Source organism: Cornus florida, unplaced genomic scaffold (assembly GCF_030987335.1).
Source record: "Cornus florida cultivar Cherokee Brave unplaced genomic scaffold, ASM3098733v1 CherokeeBrave_3.0.0_Hap2_Chr04, whole genome shotgun sequence".
NCBI lineage: Eukaryota > Viridiplantae > Streptophyta > Magnoliopsida > Cornales > Cornaceae > Cornus > Cornus florida.
In genome coordinates, this window is record NW_026775574.1 from 1,475,544 (window position 1) to 1,494,377 (window position 18,834).

Sequence of the window (18,834 nt, forward strand, 5' to 3'; positions counted from 1 at the left end):
ATCATAAGAATATATTCGTGTGTCTTTAAGACCCCTAAACACGTCTTTAGTGTAATCTTCATCATCATCATTACTGAATTCATCCTCGTAGGCTAGCTGCCTACACGGCAGGATGGGGTTGCGATTCTGAACAGGATGAACGCGATCTTCGTCAACGTTATGCACCCTATTGGTCTCGCGATTTTGCTCCAACTCAAACCTAGCAATCATTACGCACCCTATTGATCTCGCGATTTTGCTCCAACTCAAACCTAGCAATCGTTGCTTGAATATCTTGCAACGTTCGCCTTTACATTGATAGCCTTGAAATTCGGCCCTAAAAGGAGCCACTCTCTGTCGATCTATGTCGCCAGCGAGCTTGCCACGAAAATGATCACCTGCCATCAGATCAGGAAAAGACAAGGCTCTGATACCAACTGACGTAAGCGGAAGTGATAAATTTGTTCACGAGGAACAAATTACCTTGAATCCACAAGGTGGGTATTTTGAATCTACAAAACAAAGGATAATTTCAGAGAAATCTGATAATTGTATTGATAATTGATTGAATAAAAGTTTATAATTCTGCACTTTGCAGAACACGTATTTATAATAATAGAAAACCTAACGAAAACTAAAATATAAAGAAACCTAACTCTAGAAGAAAAATAAAACATAAAGAAATCTAATAACAGAAGGAAAATAACACTAAAAATAAGTTTAAAAATAAAGTTTCTCAAAAAAATCCGAAAAAATAGAATAAGAAACCTAATAATAAAAAACGCTAAATCTCAAATCTCAGATCATTACGACTTCATTAAGGTCTCGAACAAAAATCCCGAGATAATCTGCAGACCTCCTATAACACAGTAAAACGCGATTTCGGAGCCCTAAACGAAGGTTTTCAACCGAAAACCAGCATGGCCCACAAGCTAAAGCTAGTGGGTTTTTCTCAATGCGTCGTTTCCACCCAAAAAACACTATTGGTTTGTCAAAAACAGACTTGTCGAACTGTTCAGAATTCTGTCCTGCATCATTTATATATTTCTTTCTCACATGGATTTTTTTCTGTTTATTTATGCTGCATTTTAAAAAAAAAAGGTTTTATCAAGGTTTATATACTATGACTATATACTTTAAAGAAAATTATATTACAATTGATTTAAAATAATTCAAATTTAATTGCATAGTATAAGTCCCCCACCCAAAAAAAAAAAAAAAAAAACACTAAAATTCCTGGCTCTGCCCCTGCATTCTTGTTTACTTGATATGGCTGCTTTCTTGCTATGACTAAAGGTAAATGATCTCAATTCTTGCTCTCATTGATGGTTTGTAGAGTAGTTGTCAAAAGGCTGAGCATATTCTCTCTCTCTCTCTCTCTCTCTCTCTCTCTCTCTCTCCTGTGGTTAGTATATTCAGTTTAATTACAAGTCTGCAACTTGTTTCAATCTGTTTCTCTTTTTCCATGGATTCTTGACCCGTGGAGTATGTTTCATTGTAGGTGGAACATTTGCCTTATATTCATTACTTTGTAGGAATATGAATATTGGAGTTTTTTCTTCCAAGCGCGTAGATTCAAGTTCAAGCCTTTCCCATGCTAACTTGTATGAAGGTTCTGAAAAGCAGAGTAGGCTCGCCAATTTTTTTGAAAAAAGTGTGGTTGCTAGAAGAGTGTTGCTTTTTATTGCAATGCTAGGCATGTGCATGCTAATTGGTGATGGTATACTTACTCCAGCAATATCAGGTTTGTTGTCTTACAATTTATTGCCGCAATTATTTATACTTATTTTCCTTAAAAAAAAATTAACTTAATTACAAGCTTTTTTTTTTTTTTTTTTTCCTCTAAAGATATAGTTCATAACAATTTTTTATTTTCCTTAAAATTTGTTCAGTTTTATCAGCTATGGATGGCATCAGAGCACCTTTTCCTTCTGTCAGTAAATGTAAGTCTATCCAACCCCTAATATGCCATCATGAGACAAGATTCTGTTTTACATAGCATTTGAAGACAAGTTGGTGGCCTAACATAAAGACATTGCCATACCAACACAATGAAGCTTAATTTTGACTACTTGGAAAGAATGAGGAGATTTCAAAATACTTTTAAGTTTAATAATAAGTGTCAACGGAAAAAGAAAAAAATAAATCAAAGTCCTTCCTAAAAAATATGCTATGTTTCAAGTGCCACTGAATTACACTTTACCAATTCAATTTTCAAGAGACATCAAAATGTCCTTTGAAAGTTGGTACAAGCATGTGGCAACAGATAGAATCAAAATCTAAAAGCAAAGCAGATGGAGGTTAAGATCATAGTAGCAACTGAAAGTGAAAAAGCCGTGTGAGACTAGGCCTTGTGGCTTTGTCCAAGCAGACCTGTCTTTCATTCAGGAATTTGGAATGTTCACGGATTCATTGATATAGAAGTATAGTTTTCATACAATGTTCAGTCTGTGCTCACAATTTTGCTTGAATTGAACTTGCAGCTTTGGTTGAAACCCTCTCTGCAATCACTCTTATTGTTCTGTTCCTGCTGCAAAAATTTGGTACCTCACGAGTGAGTTTCCTTTTCTCACCCATCATGGGTGCATGGACCTTCACTACACCGCTTTTAGGGATTTATAGCATTATCTGTCATTACCCAAGCATATTCAAGGCATTATCACCGCACTACATTATCCAATTCTTTTTGAGAAATGGAAAGGAAGGCTGGCTGTTGCTTGGTGGTACCATCCTTTGTATCACCGGTGAGTATCATATTTGTATCCTATCACATAATGGATAACATAAAATGGAAGCTTTAATTCTCTTGCAATCTAGAATTTAAAAGTCTTGCTAATGTAAAGTGAAAACTGCAAAGAATGTCTAAAAGCCACAACGAGAAAACAAATATTGGCAGAAATCCAAGGAAAATGGTCACGTGTTCTTTGGTTATTGACATATATTGCTATATTGTGAAGACAGAAGAATTGGCACTTCAAGTTTCCTATATGCTTTGGGATAATGGAAACCTAATGAGTCAGAAGGTAGACTGACAAGATAATTCTAAAAAATTGATAATTATACCAATTGACGGCTGTGAAATAGATGGTCCAAAATATGTACTCAGAAAGAGTAAAAGAAAAAAATAAATAAAGGATGATGATCAAGAGAGACATTTATGCATGATAAGGTTGGGTTCAATTCTTTAGTTAATTTTCTGGAAGAATCTACTAGTTAGACCTTATTCAATGGCCTAGATCTGCTTGCATTTTCATTCATGCCAAATTCCTTTATCTTTTCCTTTTCAAAACACTACTTGACAGCGGGAAAAAACATTATTACAACACAAAACACTGTTACAACACTTGACATTTGTAGTCATCTATTCAGGTTCTGAAGCATTGTTTGCTGATCTTGGTCATTTCAACAGGAGTTCCATTCAGGTGGTGTCCTTATCTCACTTTCTTGTGGGTCTACATTTGTCTCTTTTATACAGTTATTTTCGTAACACCTTCCTTGTCAACAGATAGCCTTTTTATTCACGATTTATCCATCACTGGTTCTGACATATGCGGGGCAGACAGCATACCTGATCAAGAACCCAAACGATCATCATGATGGGTTTTACAAGTTTGTACCAACTACAATATACTGGCCAATGTTTGTCATAGCCACACTGGCAGCAATTGTTGCGAGTCAGTCACTTATATCGGCCACCTTCTCTGTTATCAAGCAATCTGTTGTACTAGATTATTTTCCTAGGGTCAAGGTAGTGCACACATCCTCCAGCAAAGAAGGCGAGGTATACTCCCCAGAAATCAATTACATACTCATGATACTTTGTGTTGCTGTCATACTTATTTTCGGAGACGGGAACGATATCGGAAATGCCTTTGGTATGATAAACTAATTACCCTGCATCCTCACCTTCTTTACTCTTAAATAGAACTTCTATGAAATTTCTTACCAGTTCTATAATCTTGTCTCTATGTTATATGAATAGAATGGTCTTTATGATATGACATCTCAGCAATGGATTTATATTACCGTGGATTGTGGTAATCAATCTTGTTGTATCACTGCACCCGTAAGGAGAGAAAAATTTATTTGCACAGAAGGTTAGGGGCAAAGGGGTTGGCTGAAAATAACATGGAATGAAGTGATACGAAATGATTTTAAAAAATTAAATTTAGTTGGAGATATGGCTTATGATAAAAAAGAGTGGAAAAACAGAATTCATGTGGCCGACCCTGTTTGTATGGGATAAAGGCAAGGATGATGATGAATATTGTTGTATCATTATTATCTTTATAATTGGTAGAGTTATTAGTATAATGCAGTGGCTTTATATTTCTGTGGATTGTGGTAATCAATCTTGTTGTATCATTATTATATATATATCGGTAGAGTTCGTAGTATAATTTAACAAAATTATTTATTTTCTTTCTTCAGTCAACATCCAATGTATAATTAATTTAGTGATGAAAAGCTCTGAAGATAAATTTAGTGGATGTTCTACTATTCACTAAATATATTATGCCAGTTAGCAACAAAGTGCATGATGCTGCCAAGGCACGGACCTATGTGGTGGCCAGTGGGGGCGGCCATCCCCACTGGATTTATTTTTTATTTGCATTATGTACCTATAATTTTGTAAATGCCGCCACATAAATTATGAAAAAACTCCAATTTATAAATCTGCCCCCACTGATATTTTTAGATCTAACTTAATCCTCTAACTGCCTAAGAGATGCACTAGAATTCAAGCATACATTTGATTGTATAATATTAATTACATAATGGTGTTACTTAACTGTACATAGTTTTTTTTCTTAACTTTTATATGAAAATTTTACTTAATATAAAAATTCATTGAGAAAAATTGTTAATGTGACAAACGGAAATATTATCAATCTAAATTAATTAATTAATTTTTTATTATTTTTAAAAAAAAAATTATCTTTGCAATATTTTTTTAATCTTTTTATTCTTTAATAGCTGTCCTCCCAATAAAATTTCTGGGTCCGTCACTGATGCTGCCCAAAGATTGTTTTGCAACTACATCTTCTGTTCATATCTTGTTTGACCTTTATATATTATTATTCCAATGCATCCACTAATGATTAAGATGTGAACAGGTGTTGTTGTTAGTCTGGTCATGCTCATAACCACTATACTGCTGACACTGGTCATGATAATGATTTGGAGAACTCCACCAATGCTGGTTGCCCTTTACTTCTTTATATTCTTTGTGATGGAGGGCGTCTATGTAAGTGCTGTTTGCACCAAAATTCCAGAAGGTGGCTGGATTCCATTTGCCATTTCTTTTATCCTTGCATTCATTATGTTTGGATGGTTTTATGGGAGGCAGAGAAAGTTAGAGTATGAGTTAACCCACAAGATAGACTTGGAAAGACTTGGAATGTTGCTGGCTAATCCGGTTGTCCAAAGAGTCCCTGGAATTTGTTTTTTCTACACCAACATCCAAGATGGGCTAACACCAATTCTTGGACATTATATAAAGAACATGAAATCTCTTCACAAGGTAACTATTTTCACGACTCTGCGCTACTTGTTGGTTCCGAAAGTTGCCCCGCACGAGAGGATCATTGTCAACAAACTGGGCCTCAAAGGGGTTTATGGGTGTGTGATTCAGTATGGCTATGCAGATTCTCTTAATCTTGAAGGAGATGACCTTGTAAGTCAAGTCACTGATAGCTTGCAAGCTTATATACAGAAAAGCTCTGGCTTTGTACCATCAATTCCTCCAGAGATTGAAGGAGAGATTTCTGATCTGGAAGAGGCAAAGCTTGCTGGTGTGGTTCACATTCGGGGGAAGACAAGGTTTCACATAGGAAAGAGCTGTAGCTGGTTTGACAGATTCATGCTTGCATTCTATGAGGTTATGCACGGTAATTGTAGATCTGCGCTGCCTACTATGAGCGTGCCACTACCACAGCGTATTGAGGTTGGAATGCTTTATGAGGCTTGAAAGGATGAGATAAAGTGAGCTATATCTCTTGTCTGCCATTGGAATTTCCGCCAGGTAAATTAGCAAGGGAGGCATTTACTAGAGGCTTCATGCAAGAAAGTTTTGGCAAAAACCAATTAGCCATCACACATTTTTCTGATAATTCCTTCCAACAGCCAGAACAAGCAGATTCCTAGAAAGGGTTAGAAATAAGATGTATATTTAGGGTAAAAGGCAATGTAATGTTTCAGCTTTAGGCATAGACTGTTAGAACACGTTAAGTTTTTTTTTTTTTTTTTTTATGCATATTTTCCATTTTGAGTGGAGACTGGAGAGTAAATGTACCACCAATGTCTTACGCTAACAAGAGTAGAGTACAATGGTGTCTTCAATTTAAGGGAGAAAGTATCAGCCTTGATGTCTTGTTAAGTTGGCCGAAAAGTTCTTAAATCATTCATCTATAGAAATCGTTGCATTTGGAAAAACTGGTGAAATTTCTTACATGGATGCCCTTCATATTTGCCAAAACTTTCTTACATCAAGCAACAATCCTGCAAATTATTTTTCTTTTTAAAATCTTTGTTGTCTTCCAAAGTGAGGAGTGATTTGAATATTAAGTTTATTCGAGAAGTTGAGAATACAACAAATTAAAAACAAATTCATCTCTTAGCTCTCTATTTAGTTTGTTCTCGTCAAACAACCAATTGAAAGTAAAATATCTTTTTCTTCTTCTTTCTTTCCTCATTCTCTCTTTTCTGAAATTAAGTTTATTTGAGGTTTCATGTGTCTCATGTGCTCTTAAATCATGTAAATTAAATTCTCTCTAAAAGAAGAGAAAATTGGAGAAACCAATGGAGATTATTTTCATCGCCATTGTCATGCTAATAATGTTGCAGTGCAATCCAAAATGAGTTCAGATGCTTTCAATCATCGTTACAACGAAGCTGGAGGCTCAGTCCCCTTCTATGCCAACAAGGTGGTCCTTTAACCCCAGGTACACAACCACCCCCTCTATCTCTGTTGAATTAAATTTGAATCTATATATATACTGAACTAAAGAACATATATAGCGTCTATATATGCCGGTATGTTATAATTGAAATGCATGTTTGGCTGATTATATACAGAAATCAATCTCTACCAAAAATGATATCAGTAGATATATTTGAATGCTTTTGTATTTATAATTGAAGCTACTTGGTGAATTTTTAAATGAGGAACACCTTTGTGGTTAGTGTGGCTGAGTCTATGTTACTTTAATTAGTTCTGCTAATTCTGTCTCTATCTATTGTTTGGTTCCTCCAAAGCATACCAATATTTCTGCCTTCTCTTTTGTTTACCAGGTTTTGTCCTCCACTTAATTCACCTTCTTAAATTGTTGACCGAGAAGTTCTCTTTTTCTGATTGGACCATATGTTTGGTCCATTTCTTAAAGAAGGTAATAGCATTTCTTTACTTTTTCTTGCTAGGTAAGACACATCCACAATTATCAAAATGGTGACTTGCACCCGTAACTAAATATCTGGGAGGAGGAGTTACCACTTGGGTTAGGCCTTTGGTACCAAAATGGAAATATCTTTAAAATTCCCTAGCTATTTGTTGTCTCATGACCATGCGAGGTTTTCTATTGTGAGTTGTGCAGCGGAATAGGTTGTGGAAAATTGAGTTTTAAAAACTGTTTTAGAGAGGGATTAATCATGTGTTTCTTTATCCAATTTTTACTCTACTAAAATTACCGGTTAATTAGCAATCACACATAAAATAATGAGAAAGTAAAGTCAGAGTAACACCGGATTTTAGTGAGGAAACCAATTGGAAAAGCTCGAGGTTTTGTGCCCTATCCTAAGCGTAAATTAATCCACTATGTATGAAGCAAAGTACATTGAACTTTGACTCAAACTCAAACCCCTTCACTCTACCAAGGCTCAATCCGCTGAACGCCCTTGGCTTTGCGACTTCCTGTCCAACAGCTCTCCACTTCAGACTTATGCCTCGAACCTTGTAGAATGATTGCTGGTAGATCAACAACACTCCGCAAGCGCCTTGATCCCTTTAAAGTGTAATCGGAAATTCTTTTTATTTGAATCTGAATTTGTTGTAGAAGAAATAAAATCTGTTTTCTCTGCTCGTTGTACATGCAATCTTCAATAGCTCAGTCATGATCAGGATTTTGAACTACGCCCTAATTCACTCGTGTGTGTGTGTTCTTAAAAATATCACAAAAAGGCTCTTAATGAAAATCACAATTTTAATGCAAAAAGCCACACAACCCTAAGTGAGAAAATATGTTTTTATAGACTTTTGAAACCCTAATTGTACTTGGAAAATAAGTCAATTTTGTGCATAAGCTTTTAGGAGAAAGTCTAGACAGAATAGGAAGTTAAAACAGAGTAGGAAACAAAGTTACCAAAATCTGCTGTAGAACTTGAACCAGCTCAAGTTGGCCAGTGTGTTATTTTAAAAACGAAGCTTTAACACTTGAACAGGTTCAGCAGCTTTTGAACCAGTTCAAGTTGGCCAGACCTGAACTGAAGGCTATATACTTAAAAAAATTTGGCAACGCTAATTTTTCGAAAACATGTAAGTGTCCTTCCCTTTTAGTTAAGCTTCCTAAAGAGTTGTTCTTACCCTTTTCGATGTCGTCAGATCACGAACAACTCTTCAATTCCGCTTCCGATCTTGAACTTGAAATTTGAACTTAAAATTACAACTTGATCGGACTTGTTTTGACAATGAAATCGCCAATTATAAATTTTATATCTCACAATCTCCCACTTTTAGCAATTTCGTGACAAAACCCTAAAAACAAATATATAACCTACCCAAGCAGAAAAGGAAGATTACAAATTGTCAAAGAAATAAATAACGGAATGTTTCCCTTGAATATGAATATCTTTCAACTGCTCTTGATCATCTCAATGAACTCTTTCAACCTGTTTTCTGCACAAAGATTAAGCAAAAAAACCAGTGAAAGCTAAATCCAGATAAAACAACTTTAGTGATTAAACTCCCCCTAAATATCAACTCCCCCTGAATGTGAAAGTCACATTAATTCTCCCCCTTTTTGGAACAAATTGACAAGGGTAGAAGATAAAAACACATCAAGTCATATAGAAAAACACAGGGAGAATATTACAAAAGAACAGATCAAGTCATTTATGTCAAAAAGAATTTCAAGCACATAAGCAGAAAGATCATCTAAATCCAGACAAAACAACTTTAGTGATTAAACTCCCCCTAAATATCAACTCCCCCTGAATGTGAAAGTCACAATAATTCTCCCCCTTTTTGGAACAAATTGACAACGGTAGAAGATAAAACACATCAAGTCATATAGAAAAACGCAGGGAGTAGATTACAAAAGAACAGATCTGTTGAAATATATAAATATTTCTATATAATCGTGGAGCAAAATCCTCCACCAATCACGGTGATCCGGTCAATTTCCTTTCAACTATAAATATTTCTATATAATGGTGGAGCAAAATCCTCCAACAACCACGGTGCCTTCTTCGACTATTGTACACCTTCATTTTTTTCTTATCTTTACCATGCCTATATACATGCTCTTTGTACTCGAGCAATATACAGATCTGAATAATAGAATTGTAGCCTTTAGTGGCTCTTTGTCCATGGATGTAGGCGTTCGTGCCGAACTATGTATATGCCTGTGTTCTCCATCTTTCTCTCTTCTTTCTTACCTTTTCCAATTTGCATTTCTTATTTCCGCATCCAAATTTAACAAGATCAAGTCATTTATGTCAAAATGAGTTTCAAGAACATAAGCAGAAAGATCATCTTAATCATGATGCATATGAATGTATGAACATGTAAGCACACATTATGAACCAAAATATCCAAAATTGGGGAAAAAAAAAAGAAGAAAAAAAAAAGAAAGTTGTCAGCCTCCAAAACAAAACAAATGATCTCCAAATGAATTATCCCCATCAAATGAAACTAGGGTTGTGACAATCTTATCTCCATCATCACCCTCCGAACTGTCATCATCAAAGTCATCCTCATTATCATCAACAGCTCTCTTAGAAGTCTCTGGGGGTGCGGGTTTATAAACATCCTCGGTAATACCCGCCTGCTGCTCTCTAAGTACCTTGATCTCAGCCCGTAGCTCTCTTACTTCATTCTCCAAAGAGTGAACTCTATCTAGAATAGCACGATCACTTTGAAGTAAAGAGGCAAACAAAAGATTGGTGTCATCCTTAGTGAAGTTGCCCTTAGTGGTGAAGAGCTTGTCGAAATCCGGATTACGAGAAGAAGTTGCAACTGAATCTCCTTGGGCCTTCCTAGCATTTTCTCGAGCAGTCTTGACTTGTTCAAGGCACGGAGATCCAATTCCATCATTATCTTCTGATGATAAGGTCGTGGTGGAATCATTATGTTGTTCTTCTTATAGAACTCCATGATAATAATTGGGAATGGAGAAGCATGCTTGCGAGAATTATTCTTGTAATGAAGACTCATGGTCCGCACTACTGATGAACTAAGCTCAATTAGAGCTCCCATTGCCAAAAAATATAGAACTTGAGCCCGTTCCAAGGTGATCTCAACCTTCTTCCCAAAAGACCCAAGATTGGCCATGTTAAAATTGTTAAAAAGTGCGGATTCATCAGTGAGATGGCGAGATGGTATAAAGCAAGGTTCTTTTTGAGATCCTGAGACACATATAACGTCATGAATTTATGAGGTAGTCAGCTCCGATCTTTCAACTGGAATAATCAATCCATCATCTTCATGAACAAGATCCAATCCCAGAATGTCATCAATAACCTCAGCATTGACATGATAATCAATTCCAAAAAGAGCTACAACAAACTTGTTATCTTGAAGATTGGCCTCTTTGATGTTGGCATAAAAATAATGAATCATATCGGGAGAAAAATTGCCATCCATCCTTGTGAAGAAGAGCCATTTGTTCGTCTCGATATACTCTACAAGCTTCTTTCCGGTGCTGTCCCTAAGCTTGTTTAGAAGTACATTCCTCTCTATCTTTTTCGGTCCATCCTTGTAGATGCTATTGAAAGTCTTCCATGCATCTTCATTGAAGAAGTGATCCTGAGTAAATTCAATCTTCCCTATAGCAGAAACTCAAGGATACCCAGCTGGTATCGCCAATTGAGGTGCATTAGAAGCCACGGGGAGTGTATGAGCAACAGGAGGAATGCTTGATCCCATTTGTGGTTCCCGGATGTGAATTCCGGTTGTAATCCGCTTCGGAGGCCTTCCGGTGTCTATTCCCTTACCCTTTGCCTTCGAGGATGCCTTAGGAGTCATTTTGATTCACGACAAATTTTGGTTTGAAGCTCCCAAGTTCGTTGAGTAATTTTGTCGAACACTTGGTGTGCAACCCGAGCGTGTTCTTGTCAAAATGATGATTTTAATTCTCTAAAATCCACAAAAATCAATCAACAAGCACAATTATGTCCCAATCAACAAAATCCACAACAAAATTCTTCAACTTCCTCCCTAATATAAGCTTCCAATTCAATATCAACCAAAATCCTCAAGAGTTCACCCCAAACTCTATTAATCATCAAACCCAATTCAAACCTTCTTCAATCTCCACAAGAATATCAAGAATGATGCAAATATGAAGATGAGCAAAGATTATTACCTCACAAATTTCGACTACCAAGGATGTAGTATGATGATACGAGAATATAGATGCAAGAGAGGGTGAGAGGAGTGACCAAAATCGCGGGCAAAGAGGGTTTGAATGACCCAACAGCGCGCGCACAAAGTTTAACTTAAGTGTCCAGGGACTTGAACTGGTTCAGGGGGCCTCGAACCAGTTCAAGTTTGTTTCAATTCGACATTGCAACCTTGTGCACTTGAATCGGTTCAAGTGAGGCTGAACCGATTCAAGTCTTTCAGACTTCATTCCTTTGAAAAACAACTTGTTCAATTCCCCTTTCTTTTTAAAAAAAAAAAAATAATAATAATAATCTTCAATGATCATCTCAAGCATAGAACACCCAATGAGGAGAAAAAAAAAATTAAAACCTAAAGAAAACAAAATCTTTTTTGATTTTTGAAAATTTTCATTTTCATTTTTCAATTATTATTATTATTATTATTTAAGTATGAGAAAACAAATCCCATAAATTTCAAATCAACACATGATCCAAACTTTCCTGACCCTTTATGAATATCCATGACAAATGCATGACACCACAAAAATTGCAATAATTTTCGACTCTTAGGAGGTAATCACAACATGAAATTCAACTTGCAATTTTTAAGAAAAAATTTAGAAATCCATCTAGCAAGTTCATGTGCATGCGCAATCCAATATTCTCAAATTTCAATCAAATTTCATCAAATCATTGTCTAAATCATATGGATCGAAAAACCTCAAGATAAGATTGTTTTTTTTTTTTTTTTTTATAAGTAAGATAAGATTGTTTTTGAGCAAATTTTCTAAGCAAGACGGCTTTCCCTCTAAAGAGCAGACATTAATTCCCTATTTCGACTTGTCTCCATCTTTCTTTTTACCCAAATAACTACACTTCAAAGTCTAATAGGAGCTTTCGACCCAAACTCAATAGGTAGCCTTTTCCTTAGCAAAGTTTTCAGCAAAATTTTATTTTTCTTTTCTTTTCATGCTGAAATTTTTTATATATATATATTTTTTAGACACATGCTCTATTTTTTTTTTTGAACAATAACCTCTATAGTTTTTAGGAGCAATACAACCTAGTCAACATTCCAATGATTTTCAATTAATTGCCTCAGAGACGGACTAGTGCACATGGAGATATGAACTCAAGAGATTCAAATCTAAAAGTCACATAAACATAGCAAATTGTTTTTCATTGTATAGATTACAAACCAAGTATCTATTTTATCAAATCATCGTATGTCCCAATTTGCATTAAAAAACTGTTCAGAAATTCAATAGAAAGAATTTTCTCATATGTTATCAAGAAACAAATATGATCATTATTTCCCCAAATCACAACCAAACCTTAGACTACAAAAAGTGATCCAATGGCAAACATATTTTCAATAATCACAATCCATGATCACTCAACCTTCCTAGGACTTAGAGGGTTTTGTACCCAATGACCTATTGGAAACTAGTTCCATAGAATCAACTAGCACATAGTTGACTAACTCTTCTTTTTTGATCCAATCAGTCTTCACTTTTAATTTTTGAAAAGTTTTTTCAGTTTTGACTTTCTTCTCATACAAATTCTTAACTTTAGAATTTTTGGGTGAAACAAAATTTTGACTTTTCTTAGCGTGAACCCTATTCTTAGCATGAAACAGAATGAATATCAGAAAAACTTTTCTTTTTCTTCCAAAAACAATAATGTTGGCTATGTCCAATTCTACCACAAAAAGTGTAATGCAACACATTAGGCACATAAGACTTTTTTTCTTTTTGATAACTAAGAATTTATTAAAAACGCTCAAAAAGGGGAGCGGAACCCAAAGATAAAAAACAAAAGGCTAAAGGGCACCTTAGACCTTCAAAGAGGCCAAAAAAACAATAATTTCCTCCGTAGATCTATAATCTCTCCCTGAAACCCAACAAAAAAGAGTACAAATAATAGAGAACTTAAGCATAGAAACAGGCTTCTCTTTTCCATCAAAATATTTCCTATTTCTCTCGAGCCAAATACACCACCAAACAAAGCGGCGTATTCCTCCAAGCATCTTGAATGGAAGCCCCAACGGATACGCCTCTCCAAGCTTCAATCAACCCTCTAGAAGAACAAGGCATAACCCATTGAACCCCAAATAAACTAAGCATCAAATCCCAACAATCTCTGGCCATACTACAATGTAAAAGGAGGTGATCAACTGACTCCTCATTGCACAAGCACATATAACACCGATTGACCACCACCTGATTCCTCCTCCTCAAATTGTCCTGGGTTAAAATCTTGCCTAGGACTGAGGTCCAAGCAAAAAAGGCGACCTTGCGGGGAGCCTTGGAACGCCAAATAGACTTCCATGGGAAGGGTTCCCCGTGATGAAACGAAAGGCATCTAAAAAAAGATCTAACCTCAAAACGGCCTTGCGAGTTAGGAACCCAGAACCAACAATCCGACTCCCCAAAAGAGATCACCTGGCTATATAAAACCTCCAGAAAGCGAGAAACATCCTCGATCTCCCAATCCTGAAAATGCCTCCTGAACTGAACATCCCAAGTCAGTCTCCCGTTATCAAGATGATAACAGTCAACAACCATAGCCTGTCGGTGAGAAGCAATCCTATAAAGCCGTGGGAAAGCGAGAACAAGAGGGCGTTCCCCACACCAGATATCCTTTCAAAAACTGATCCTCCTTCCATCTTTAATTCGAAAGCGAACATGCTTGCAAAAATCATCCCAATCCCTCCGAATGAAATTCCAAACTCCCACCCCCCTTGGGCCACGCCTTGCCAGAGAGCACCGCCCATCGTTACTTTCCCCAAATTTGCTCTCAATAACTCTCCTCCAAAGCCAATGCCTCTCTATCCCAAACCTCCATAGCCATTTACCAAGGAGAGCCTTATTAAAAGGCAACAACCTCCTTAACCCTAAGCCTTCAAACCGAATTGGACGGCACACTTGATCCCACCGAACCAAGTGAAACTTGAACTCTTCTCCTTCCCCCCCCCCCCCCAAAAGGAAGTTGCATTACAATCTTTCAATTCTCTCGGTCACTGAAGAAGGAATCTGAAACAGAGAGATGAAGTAAGTAGGAAGGCTAGAGAGGGTGCTCTTAATCAAGGTTACCCGACCCCCTTTGGACAGGTACTGCTTTTTCCAACCCGCCAACCTCCTTTCGAATATCGACAACCGGATCCCAGCTCCCCACACATCTCGAAGGAGCACCCAAAGGCAATCCTAAGTAAGAAATGGGAAAAGAGCCAGTACAACATCCAATGATCTGCGCAAGCATCTCAATCTCAGGAACATCCCCAACAGGCACAAGCAGACTCTTTCCAACATTAACCTTAAGGTCAGAGACCACTTGAAACCAAATCAAAACGCATCTCAAGTGCCTCAACTGGGACGCGTCCGCATCACAAAACACAATAGTATCATCCGCAAACATCAAATGAGAGACTGCCAATTGACTAGCAACATTCCTGCCCACTTGAAAACCTCTCAAAAAACCCAGCTCCACAGCCCTCGTCAGTAATCTGCTAAAAGCCTCCATCACAAAAAGGAACAAGAAAGGGGAAAGCGGATCCCCTTGCCTCAAGCCCCTCGAGCTAGAGAAAAAACCCGTCGGAGCTCCGTTCACAAGGACAGAGAACCGAGCGCTAGAGATGCAAAAAAGAATCCATCTCCTCCACCGCTCACCAAAACCCATTCTCTCCAGTAGGTAGAGAAGGAAACTTCAGCTCACATGATCGTACGCCTTTTCAATATCCAGCTTACATAGAACACCCGGAACACTGCTGCTTAACCGAGAATCAACACATTCACTAGCAATAAGGACTGAATCCAAAATTTGACGACCACCCACAAAGGCATTCTGAGAGTCAGAAATGACGCCATCCATCACCTTTTTCAACCTAGAGGCCAAGACTTTCGCAATCAACTTGTTAAAACATCCCACCAAACTAATAGGGCGGAAATCTTTAACATCCATTGCCTCTCCCTTCTTTGGAATAAGAGCAATAAAAGTTGCATTCAAACTTTTCTCAAAAGAGCCCTGCACATGGAAAGCATGAAAAGAGCCCATCACCTTTTCACGAACCACCTCCCAACACTCCAAAATGAAACGCATAGTAAAACCATCAGGACCAGGGGCTTTATCCCCATTACAACTCTTCAAAGCAGCGAGAACTTCCTCCTCTGAAAAAGGCTCTTCCAAAACAAAGCACTCCTCACCCGAACTAGAATCAAAATGAATCCCATCAAGCGAAGGACGCCAAACTGCTGATTCAGTGAACAACTTCGAGAAGTACTCAGAAAATGCAATGAATCAACCAATTTAGGATCAGGGATGTTTTGATTCACAGGTTTCACAAAGATTGTTTGACCCTGATTACTAGATGAGCCCATAACAAATCCTAAGCCTGTTTTATCATTCACATTCTTGCCAATATTTATCATCTTATTCAGTTTGACTTGTCCAGATGTAAAAGCAATCAATTTCTCTCGTGATTTCTTCAATTTAATATCAAGAAATTCAACTCTAGAAACAAAAGAATCTTTCACAAAGTTAGCTATACTTACCTCACCTTCAAGAGATTTGACTTTTCCTTTGAGATCATAAATGAATGAATTGCTTTCAATAATTCTCAATTTACCTTCATCAACTTTGTTTTTCAGTTCATCTTTTTCTTCTTTGGCGTGAATAAGTTCTTTCGCCAATTTCTTTATAGCCAGTTTTACTTCCACAGTTTCTACAAACATTCTTTTCAGTTGCTCTTCATCAATCTCATCCTCTCAATTTTGTTCATCATGGACTTCATTATCTTCATTGTTTGAAATATCATAATCAGACAAAGTAACAACATGAGGTCCTTTATCAAGAAAAGCAACAAAAGAAACATCATTGCAATTATTATGAGAGGATTCATTATCACTAGGAGTGGTATTCTCAGGACCTGAAACTTTCATACCTTTTCCTTTATTCCTATCATTTGAATCTTTTTGAGGACTAGGACAAACAATTGAAATGTGACCTTTGCCACCACAATTCCAACAAGTAAGTTCAGTTTGCCATTCCTTGTTTTTTGTTTTTGCAAATACTTATTAAATTGTATAGTTATGAGTGCCACATCTTTATCAGAATTATCATCAACAATGTTTTCAACTTGAGTGGACTTTAAAGCCAGATTCTTATCTTTTTGAATTTGACTAAATTTCTGCATCTCAAAAATTTTCAGGGAACTCACAACTTCATCTACCTTAGCACTAGACAAAATCTCTTAGGTAAAGATCTCAAGATTTTCTCACAATTTTTCTTATCATTAACTCTTTTGCCTAAGTGACGAAGCTCATAAATAATTTCAAGAAGACTGGAATAAAAGTCAGCTTCTTCTTTCATCACTATGTTCCCAAACTTATGAGAAAACATCTGAATTTTGGATAGCTTTACTTTTGATGTTCCTTCACGAGTGACCTGCAAAATGTCCGAAGCGTCTTTAGCAGTTTTACAATAAGAAATTCTAGCATATTCAGATGGAACAACAAAATTAATAATTTCATACAAAGCTTTTTCCATTAGCATCATTATGCCCAGTCTCAAGAGCAGTGTAGGTGAAGGAATCATTCAAAACCTGAACAGTCTTACCATCCTGTGTCTTTTTCTCAGTCGGAGGTGTATAACCTGTCTCAACAATACCCTAGACTTTACCTCCTGAATTTTGCAAATAAGCTCTCATCTTTGATTTCCAAAAGTTGTAATTGTCTCCTTTGAATAAAGGACCACGTTGATTAGATCCACCCTCTTTTAAAACATAAGACATGATGAAATAATTTTTTTTTTTTTAAAAAAACTTTCCACTAGGATCAACTCAATGTGTAAAGATTGGCTCTGCTGGCTATTGTGAATTGGGCAGAGGAATAGGTCGTGGAAAGTTGAGTTTTAAAAACTGTTTTAGAGAGGGATTAATTACGTGTTTCTTTATCCAATTTTTATTCTACTAAAATTACGAGTTAATTAACAATCTCACATAAAATAATGAGAAAATAAAGTTAGAGTGACACTGGATTTTAGCGAGGAAACCAATTGGAAAACCTCGAGGTTTTGTGCGCTATCCTAAGTGTAAAATGATGCACTATGTATGAAGCAAAGTACACTAAACTTTGACTTTGACTCAAACTTAAGCCCCTTTACTCTACCAAGACTCAATCCGCTGAACGCCCCTGGCTTTGCGACTTCCTGTCCAACAGCTCTCGACTTCGGACTTGTGCCTCAAACCTTGTAGAAGGATTGCTGGTAGATCAACAACACTCCGCAAACGCCTTAATGCCTTCAAAGTGTGATCGGAAATTCTTCTTCTTTGACTCTAAATTTGTTGTAGAAGAAATAAAATATGTGTTCTCTGATCGTTGTAAATGCAATCTTTAATAGCTTAGTCATGATCAAGATTTTGAACAACACCCTAATTCACTCGTGTGTATATAGTGTGTATGTTCTTAAAAATCTCATAAAAAAGCTCTTAATGAAAATCCGAATTTTAATGCAAAAAGCCACACAACCCTAAGTGAGAAAATATGTTTTTATAGACTTTTGAAACCTTAATTGTACTTGGAAAACAAGTCAATTTTGTGCATAAGCTTTTAGGAGAAAGTCTATGCATAATAGGAAGTTAAAACAGAGTAGGTAACAAAGTCACCAAAAACTGTTGTAGAACTTGAACCGGTTTAGTTGCCTTTGAACTGGTTCAAGTTGGCCAGTATGTTATTTTAAAAATGAACCTTTAACACTTGAACGGTTCAGCTGCTATTGAACCGGTTCAAGTTGGCCAGACCTGAACTAATGGCTTTATACTTAGAAAAATTTGGCAACGCTAATTTTTCGAAAACATGCAAATGTCCTTACCTTCTAGTTAAGCTTCCTGAAGTGTTGTTCTTACCCTTTTTGATGTTGTCAAGCTATTGATCACAAACAATTCTTCAATTCCGCTCCCGATCTTGAACTTGAAATTTGAACTTAAAATTGCAACTCGATCGGACTTGTTTTGACAACGAAATTCGCCAATTACAAATTTTATATCTCACATCCATTAGTGTGAGTAACAACCCCCCCCCCCCCAACCCAAATTGCCGATAATGTTTTCTGAGTTGATTGGTGTTTTCCTCTGCTTAGCATTTTTTTAGTTAGGGTTTAGATCATGTGGTGTAAGGGGCCCAAAAGGTAATTGGGTAATTAAAACAAATGCCTCCTATTAGTTGGGTAATGAACTCAAAACAAGCCAAAGTTCGGATTTTA

The 18,834-nt window shown here is 36.6% G+C and overlaps 1 protein-coding gene across 4 annotated transcripts in view; it reads left to right on the plus strand.

Moving 5' to 3' along the window:
• Window positions 1-18,834, plus strand: part of LOC132302432 (probable potassium transporter 17) — a 30,985-nt gene that overhangs the window by 6,674 nt on the left and 5,477 nt on the right. Inside the window, exons 3-10 of one of the 4 annotated variants that reach the window (XR_009480832.1) lie at window positions 1,481-1,723; window positions 1,872-1,922; window positions 2,463-2,723; window positions 3,349-3,401; window positions 3,485-3,854; window positions 5,097-6,004; window positions 6,826-6,923; window positions 7,273-7,367. Coding sequence is in view for 2 of the 4 variants with exons in the window: in XM_059799293.1 (XP_059655276.1) it covers window positions 1,481-1,723; window positions 1,872-1,922; window positions 2,463-2,723; window positions 3,349-3,401; window positions 3,485-3,854; window positions 5,097-5,950 (1,832 nt within the window). In the remaining 2 variants the exon portion in view is untranslated. Of the gene's footprint in view, window positions 1-1,480; window positions 1,724-1,871; window positions 1,923-2,462; window positions 2,724-3,348; window positions 3,402-3,484; window positions 3,855-5,096; window positions 6,458-6,825; window positions 6,924-7,272; window positions 7,368-18,834 lie in introns of those variants that run through there. The other 3 variants (XR_009480831.1, XM_059799293.1, XM_059799294.1) reach the window with 3 other exon arrangements.